General features: G+C 35.4%; 1 protein-coding gene across 1 annotated transcript in view; it reads left to right on the top strand.

The window, feature by feature from the left end:
• Window positions 1-10,000, top strand: part of LOC121871019 (protein ZNRD2-like) — a 34,646-nt gene that overhangs the window by 20,350 nt on the left and 4,296 nt on the right. The window contains exons 3-4 of the mRNA XM_042373074.1: window positions 1,909-1,993; window positions 5,035-5,248. Coding sequence (XP_042229008.1) covers window positions 1,909-1,993; window positions 5,035-5,248 — 299 coding nt within the window. The remainder of the gene's footprint in view (window positions 1-1,908; window positions 1,994-5,034; window positions 5,249-10,000) is intronic.

Here is a 10,000-nt window from a genome sequence, read left to right on the forward strand (position 1 = left end):
GGCGGGGGTGGGGCGAATCTAAAAATAGCGTCGCGCTGGACACTCTCCGCGTAATGGGGTTCACGCACCGCGTAATGTGAGCACGTTAGGTTCTGGCAGGGCACCGCGTTAACGTGGAAACGCAGAATGTGGGACCGCGTAAAGCGAGGGTTGACTGTAATACAAGTCCAGGAGAAGTGTACCCTTACCCACACATGCTAGGCAGCCAGACTTACAGGGAGGCCCTATCTTTCTCTCCCTTACCTCATTATTGCTGGTCACACATCACTTCACCTCGATATATTTTTTCTTTGTTACTCCTTTCTACCACTTAGAGGGGGTCATGAACATACTTCCCCTTCACCCTAACTCATTGTATGAAAATAATGCAGAATAATCACTTAAGTAGTGTCTGCTAATGGGAGGACAACTAAAACTTGTGGTTCCCCATGTATCTCCAACCTTTTGACATCTCTGGCTGCTGATTGCTTATGCTCCATAGTTGATGGATGGACAGTATTTCCCCAGCTGTGGGAGTTATCGCACCATGGTAGTATCGCACACAAGGGCGAAAATCCTGTATTATTCTAAGGCATTCTTACATATTCCAGATGACAAAAAGGGGGGTTGCCGGGCTACAAACGGGTTCTGTTCGTGAGGACGTTCGTAAGTCTGATTTGTACGTAAGTCAGAACACATGCTACAGTATGTGCATAACCCTGCTTACAGAACAATGTTTAAAATTCCACTATATCATAGCCTAAGTCCTTATATGCATCTAAAATCACTTAATTTAAGAGAAAATAAGAAACAGAATGACAAAATACAGTATATGAAAGTAAAAACTAGGTCATCAGGTAAATAAAATACTGTAAATTTCAGGTTTAACCCCATTCGTATCAGTGGGCATTCGTAAGTCGGGGGCCCCCCTGTATATACCTTCTGAAATGTATCTAGTTTTATTGAGAATCCTTTGGCACCACCTTGAAACAAAGATCTCGTTTTTTCATGGTTGGTGGTTAAGTTATGCTTCCACTGCGCACCTCATATGATGCAAGAGGTAAACTTTTAGAGGCAGTGAAGTCCTTCTAGAGTTAAATTAGTGAAAGTAACATGTTTATCAGGTTTAAATACTGTATTGGAATTACAAAAACTTACAAGAAACGTTGAAGGAATTACTAAGACAAAGAAAAATAAGACAATTTACAATGGAGATAAAAAGTGATATGGTTGTACGTATTTGGGTGTGGAAGGAGAATCAGAGTCTTTGTTGAACAGAAGGGAAGCATACACATTCCTAAATATTTGGTTGTTACTTGGAGCACTGATGGATAAGTAGTACCCTATATATGATAAAGTTGTAAAAGCCAGGTTAATAAGGAAGAAAAATTATTTACAAATTGTAATAAAGGTAGGTGGTATAGGTGATTGACCTCACGCGAGTATGTGTAGCAGAAAAATGGATGTGTTAGCAGAATCACTAGGACAGTATTTTCCAAACATGAGATCATATGTTAAACTGATATTATGTGGGTGTTTGTTAAGATGAAGCTAGAAATGAGGGTTTGATCCTGAAATCCCATTTCACAAAAAAACAGTGAGAAGTGACTTGTGAATATTTACACCCCAGTTTTTTGGAGGTTCTTGATTAAACCCCTAGGACATGGTGACTGGTGGTAATCTGAAGATCACTCACTCCTCCATGGCCATAATTATTTAAAATGAAGAGAAGGGTTTCAGAGGTAAGGTAGAAAGGTTGAATGAGTTGGTTGTATTGGTGTCGGAATTTGTAGTATGAGTCACTGGGTGATAATTTTTTGAATCACTTATCTCTCGAAGTTCAGGCCTAAGGAAGGTAGAGGTAGAAATAAAGATTGAATGAATTCTGAAGCAGAAATGTAAGTTTTTTTGCATTTTTCCCACTGACAGTGTGTCTTGTTAGAGGACCGAATGACAAACAAATATTGCATCGGATGTTGTGAGGTTGATGCTGACACCAAGAAAGACAATCCAGGTATGTTTCAACTTCTTTACTTCCTAAAAGTACCAAACTAGCAAAGTAACTGTATTTATTGATATATTATGCTGTAGATGCATTCAAGTGGTATTATAATGGGTAAATTTTCACTTGTTGCTACTATACAAAATTGAAGTTGAAACTATGTTTTTTCTGGTGGTTTTTGATGTGTTATGAACGAATATGACCTTCAATTCTAGTGCAAGTTATAGTTTCTGAGATCCCCCCCCCCCTCCATATCAGAATCTAGAGATTTGCTATAAAAGTTAAGTTAAATATATTCAAAAACCGTTAGAATTTATTTTTTTAACCTCACCTAACTGGGGGGCTCCACAGTTGTTTGATGTTCTGGGTGTGTACTGCCACGTATGAACATACATAATAAAATTTTAAATGTCTCACTTATATGTAATTAATACCAGAAATGCCATTGAAGGAAAGTTTCTTAGAATTGTCAAAATTACCGATTGTAACTACAAAATTCCCGAGATTCGTTTAGTGGCAGCAAGTGAAAAATATCTTATAATGAGTTTGATCTCTGCAAAATTGATGACTTGGGTTTTCCGGTTGAGATTTAGGTAGACGTTTGGTATATTAAATTATAGACCATTTTCTTAACCACTTGATTATCAACATACAGTTGTACCCCACTTAACGCGGTCAATAGAACCCAGAGGGTCCCGCGTTAAGTGAACAACAGAACATATGGGATTAATTCCAATAGAAACCAGCCCGACCCCCAAACTCCACTTTTTGAAGACACATAACTATGTTGTAGTAAAAATAACATCTTAATTTTATGATGGTACATGCACACAATTATTACTTAAGAGAAATAGAGAAATACAGTCGCCAAGTTAATGTCCATTCAAATAATGGACTCAACTCCCTCCCCCTCTTCTCATACTACACTGCTGGCTCTTCCCTCTCTGAGAAATTTTTGGGGGAAAACCACTAAATTTTAAAAAATAATACCTCAAACTAAAGTTAGGATAATACAATTGACATTGCTGGATTCCTTGTAAGACCAGGAATATTTTGAATATAAATGTCATATATTTTGCACAAAAGATAACATATGTACTTAGAGAAAACATTTTATCTAAAATTTGTATGTTTAATGCAAAATATATGATGTTTATATTCAAAATGATCACCAAATTGTAAGAATTCCAGCAATGTAAATTATATTCTGGCCGGGTAATTTGTATGAATTTTATGAGCTAAAACAAATATCTTCAGTTAATAAAAAAAAAAATATTCTTCAGGACACTATCTGTCAATCAAAGTACCCCACCTTGCCTCCCCCTCTCTTCCAACCGCGCGGTCAGTCCCAATCCTCCCCCCCCACCCTCCACCACTCCTCCCTTCAAGAGAAGAGTGGGTGAAAAAAATAAATTTTAACATTTTGTATTAAATAATACCTCAGATTAAAGTTAGGATAATATAATTGACATTGCTGGATTCCTTGTAAGACCAGGAATATTTTGAATATAAATGTCATATATTTTGCACAAAAGAGAACATATTTACTAGAGGAAACATTTTATCTAAAATTTGTATGTCTAATGCAAAATATATGATGTTTATATTCAAAATGATCATCAAATTATAAGAATTCCAGCAATGTAAATTATATTCTGACCCGGTAATTTGTATGAATTTTATGAGCTAAAACAAATATCTTCAGTTAATAAAAAAAAAAAATATTCTTCACGGGGTAACAGATGGTCGGTCGGTCCCTCCCTCCCCCCCACCCCCCACCAACCGTCCCAAGGAGATGTGTGGGGAAACCAGAATATTTAACTTTAGTAATAAATAATACCTGAAACTAAAGTTAGCATAATATAATTGACATTGCTGGATTCCTTGCAAGACCAGGAATATTTTGAATATAAATGTCATACATTTTGCACAAAAGATAACATATTTACTCAAGAGAAAACATTTTATCTAAAATTTGTATGTCTAATGCAAAATATATGATGTTTATATTCAAAATGATCACCAAATTATAAGAATTCCAGCAATGTAAATTATATTCTGGCCGGGTAATTTGTATGAATTTTATGAGCTAAAACAGGCAGTCAGGCAGGGTGGCGGGTGGGGCAAATCTAAAAATAGCGTCTCGAGCCGGACACTCACCGCGTATATGTGGAAAAAATCCGTGTTAAGTGTAAGTTCAGCTCTGGCGAGGCACCGCGTATATGGTAAAACGTGTTAAGTGAAACCGCGTTAGGCGGGGTAATACTGTATAAAAAATTTTCCAAAGCAAATACACCACATGTCTTAGTTTCTGCTTTTGTCTCCTCTTTTTTTTTTTCCCTCTTTTCCATTTACTTACTCTCCACTGTATTCCTTATTGTTCTTACTGTTTTAATGGATGAAACTCCATCTCTATCTGCCATTAGTTTTAGGATTTTATAAGGGAAATTATATGAGACTGGAATGTAATAGTAAACAATAATATGAGGCCACCGTAGTACGGGCACAAGTGCCACCGCACCCGAATTCGAGTTACCACCACAGCAAGTTTCAATAAGATTTCCTCTACTACAAAGTGTGTTGTATGCTCACTTCTGAAAATATTCTGATGGTCTAATAAGCAGTTGAAATAAAGCAGATTTTCACATTTTAATGTTTACCAAACTTTAATCACCTTTTTTCTATTTAAAAAAAAATTCACTTGTGCCCTTGCTACTGCAGTGGCCTCAATTGCATATATTCAGAAAATTCCTAAAACCCCATTGCTATATATCGACTCGTAAAACAATTCCATATACTGTATCGGTACAGTATTGTATTAATTTTCTAAACTATTTGTGATTTAATCAATGCACTGTTACAGCCCTATAAAACCATTGTCAATATTTATCTGATAAAGTATTTGATTTTACATTGGTAGTTTTTGTTTTCTGCCAGCCATTTCCTTATCTTCATTGTTCAGCTTTTTCAGGTCAAGCATCTGAGGTAGTAGTTTAGTTCTTGTAGCTCATGGCCTTTTACGTATGTTAAGTAAAAAATCCATCTTTTATTAGCTGTGAGTGAACAAGCAGCCAGAAGAGCAGTGGAAGAAACTCAACATAGACAGAATCCTGAAACAGAGTTGTCTGTTTTACTAGCAAAAGGAGGTAATTCTCAACAAATGTCATCGGTAGCCACTTCACAGACTGATCCGACACATACATCCCAGTCAGTGGCCACGTCTACTACGGACACTAATACTAGTTCTGAAAATCATTCGAAGAAAAGGTAAGGATATGTAACTGTCACAGACTTTTGTTTAGTTTACATTTAGTGTTGCCAGGGCCACAAGTCTTTATCATTAACGTATTTTTAATGATCTCTAATAACGGGATGGAGACTTTATTTCCAGACCCCATTTGTATGTCTGCATCTTTATAAGTCAAATTTTTATACCTGCTGGGACCCTGTACCTATTTAATTGGAAAACAATATAAACTGCAGGTTTCACTTAAAAAATCAGCAAATCTTGGTACCTGAGCCATTTTGAATGACTGAAATTTTTTATTAACTGGAGGTGGTCCTTAAAAAATTACTAATATTTTGCTATGTGCCAAATAAAATATTGTATGATAATTATAAAGTAACATGTAAGTGGTATCCCCATTTGCGGGAATACACTTAGTGCGGAGCTATTCCCGGGATGAGAGATTTCTGGGTAATGAGAAGACACTCAAATAACAGTGTGAAGTGAATCATCATATCATGAATCATTAATTACCATTAAAATAAAGCAATAATAATGAGATGCATTCCAAACTCTGACCTTTTCATATCTTTTGTGTGGCTTTTTACCCTCTTTCCCCCCCAAAAAAATATTCAATTAATGAGAAAGGCAAACTATATTCTTTAAATCATGTTTATGAATGCACCTTATACAATATAAATCAATAATAAAACTGTGATATCCCCGTTAGCCGGAATAATTGGTGCAGAGCACTTCCGGGGACGAGAGATTTCTGGAAACGAGTCAACTTTCCCAAACCCGGAAAAATTCCTTATCCCCGGAACCTTTTCCGGTTACTAGGAAAAGTTTTCGAGTGTCTAAACTAGACACCTTGCACAGACGGACACTAGCCCACTTCCCCAGAACGTTTCTGGGTGCTGGGGATGGTTTCCTTGAGTCTAAACTACCAGAGTCCATAAATGCAGTTCTAATTAAGTTAGAAACTTCATTTCTTTACTATAATAATCCAGAATAGTTTATCTAAAAGTTTTGTTAAATAAATATATTAAAAAATTAAAAATTTATTGGATATAGGTATGAATGAAGCTTTGTGTTACAGCAAAGACTATTATTTTCCACTCCTATGGAGCTGTGGGGGATTAGTGGGACTCATGTAACTGACCTGACCTGATGCAATGTCAAATGGAGGTAGGTAGATAGGGGGATTAGTGGTCTCATATTACTGACCTTCTGATGGAATGTCTGATCACTCTTTCTTGGGTGGGGGATTAGTGGGTCTCATGACCTGAAGATGTCTTGAATAAACACGAAAGCTAAAGTATTTTTAGGGAGATTGTGATAAGTATAAGTGAGCAAAGTTGTATCCCTTCAACATTACATTACATAACATTTTAAAATATGGAGTGAGAAAGCAGAAAAGTGTGGGTAATTAGAGAGATGGAATGGAAATGAGTGTTGCCAAGCACTCCTCAACAGCTAATATTTTACTCGCAGTTACACCCACCCAAATTTGTCACACAATAAGACCCCTCACTCCTTATGTTTGCTGTCTTAATTCCCTTGTTAGGGGTATGTGAGTGGTGTTGGAGTGTGTGTGGGTGGTTGTTGGAGTATGTGGGTGGTTGTTGGAGTGTGTGTGTAATGTTTGGCTGAAGAGTGTGGGAGTCACCCTTTTTGGGGAGTGAAGGGGGAAGGTCGCATGGTCAGTTCCCCCCCCCCCCTCTTCCTCACTCAAGCGTGACTAATTGTGATAGGGAGGTGAATTTGATACCATAATGATCCTTAATAAATTCTCTACTTAACATTTCCAATAAGATATCCTTAAACGAAATATTTCTGTATGATATAACGATGGGAATTTCATCTTCTTGTTAAAAAACGTTAGAAATATTCATACCGGAGTCAGTAAAATCGGTTCTAATTTCGTTAGACACCATTTTTTTTATCAAAATAATCCTGTGTACTTTTTCTAAAAATTTGTTTAAATAAATATACAGTATTTAAAAACAAAAGCTCTGTATCATACAGGGTAGAGCTGTTACTTTTATCCTCTTCACCACTGATCGGCTCGTTATTGGGCGATTGTCACGTCTCTGTTACACACTTCACTCAATTGACTGTACTGTAATACATAACTAATCATGTCTTAACACTTGCAATGAAGGTTGGGTGGGAGATTATTGGGTCATGTTACTAACCTGACCTGATGCAACGTCAGGTCACCCAGTGTTAGGTTGGGGATTAGTGGGTCTTATGACCTGAATATGTCTTGAATGACATTATTTTTTACCTACGAGGTATATCCAGTACATAATTCTATACTGTATTGTATATGAAGGGTACATGTATCAATAAGTACAGATTATTACAGTAACATATCTCTACTAATTAATGAAAAACAAATAAATATTATTGTAGGTAGTAGACAGGTACCAAACAGGGAGGTACTACTGCCAGGGAAGGTATTGGAAGCTTAATGTGTTGTCTAATGGTAGACCCTGCTGCCAGATGGCAACACGAAAATTGTGACCAAGTCCCAAGTTACTGATCTGACTTTCTGCTTCATTTACACACAATTGCATGGTCTCAATTGTTTCTCTTACCATTGACAACACAACATACATATAATGTTTCTCACTTTTGATTTTTTTTTCATTTTTGTATTTCGTTATGGTTCTTTGTTATTATTATTATAATTTTTATTTATTTTATTTTCAATTTTGTATTTTATATTATACTTTTATTTACTATGAATTATTATAATTATTATTAATATTAATATTATTATTATTATTATTATTATTATTATTATTATTATTATTATTATTATTATTATTATTATTACCTTTTCGCCCCCCAGGCCTTGATGTGGGTCAGTGACCTGTGCCCGGGTGGGCCAATCCCCATAAAAAAATAAAATATATATATATATATATACACAGTATATATATATATATATATATATATATATATATATATATATATATATATATATATATATATATATACAGTGAGTTCTGCTATAACGCGTGTTTTGATAACGCGAATTTGCTCTCACGCGATTTATGAATTCGGAACAATATTTGTATAACGCGATCGCTTGTTTGCTATAACGCAATTTTTGCTTACTATTTCTCCAATTTTGTGGTATTAACTGTGAATATGGTAAAGAAGAATATCTCCAAAAAGCATTCTGATAATAGAATTCCCGGTGATTATCGTAAAAGAAAGGATATAACACTTGAAGAGAAGCTTGATGTTATCAACCTCAAAATCACCCTTCTCCCCCATCAAGTTACATTCATATTTTTTCAAGGTAAAGTGTTAAATTTACTGTATGATTTCATTATTAGATATGAATGTAACATTTATTTAGACTGTGCTATCCTTTGTGTTAGGCTAACTACTAAATTTTTTCGATTTCGAGTAATCTGCACCTAACCCTATTTTCTCCATAAGCCCTGTTATTTCTATTACGCGATTTTCTATAACACGATATTTTACAAGAACACAATTATCGCGTTATAGCAGAACTACCTGTATATATATATATATATATATATATATATATATATATATATATATATATATATATATATATATATATATATATATATATATATATATATATATATATATATATATATATATATATATATATATATATATATATATATATATATATATATATATATATATTTATACAATCAACACCTCAACCCGCCAGGATTCGAACCCACGGCCCACAAGCCTATGACTGTGACCGGGAACGCTAACCGCTGGACCACCAGGATACTAAAAGCAGTCCTAGACTTTGTTATATTTCACACAAAGCCTGTTCAACGAGCTTATGGCGCCGTGAACCTCTAATGGGGACCACCCGTATCACTTAGGTGGTCAGAGTAACGTTTTACCAAATCCGGCTTCGAAACACGAGGATCCATATATATTTCATTAGCCCAATAAAGCACGCGGACTTCTACATACAATCAACACCTCAACCCGCCAGGATTCGAACCCACGGCCCACAAGCCTATGACTGTGACCGGGGAACGCTAACCGCTGGACCACCAGGATACTAAAAGCAGTCCTAGACTTTGTTATATTTCACACAAAGCCTGTTCAACGAGCTTATGGCGCCGTGAACCTAATGAAATATATATGGATCCTCGTGTTTAAGGTTTGTTTACATCCGGCAGTTCGGCTGCTCTCTCTCTCTCTCTCTCTCTCTGCTTGTCTATACAGAGTACAACATTTAACCCTTCAATATATATGAGCAGTAAATAAGTGTTGCTTTCATATTCTTATGCAGAGTAATGACGATATATTTTCACATGTGCGCACTTACATACGAGCAGTCTCACTTTTTTTTTTACCATTGATGGTTAGCTACTTATATTGTTCCATTTATTAACATTAAATAACATTACAGGTACTTCAAGCAACCATATTCATTTTTTACATTAATTTTACTACAGCTAAACTCAGGGTCTTATTTTCTTCAGTTTTATATGCAGAACCAATCAGTCACTGGTTCCGTAAGCTTTAACATAAACAATGCCGGCAGCCGTCTCGTCTCCTCTAATATTCCACGTATTATTAATAAATTGTATTGTTAATTTTGCACACACGTACATTAATTAAAAAAAACCAAATTCAGAAACATTAATTAAAATATATATGAACAGTAAATAAGTGTTGCTTTCATATTCTTATGTAAAGTAATGATGATATGTTTTCACGTGTGCGCATGCGCACTTACATATGCGATCTCTCTTTTTCTTTACCATTAT

The sequence above is a fragment of the Homarus americanus genome, unplaced genomic scaffold, assembly GCF_018991925.1.
Source record: "Homarus americanus isolate GMGI-L3 unplaced genomic scaffold, GMGI_Hamer_2.0 scaffold52512, whole genome shotgun sequence".
Taxonomy (NCBI): Eukaryota; Metazoa; Arthropoda; class Malacostraca; order Decapoda; family Nephropidae; genus Homarus; species Homarus americanus.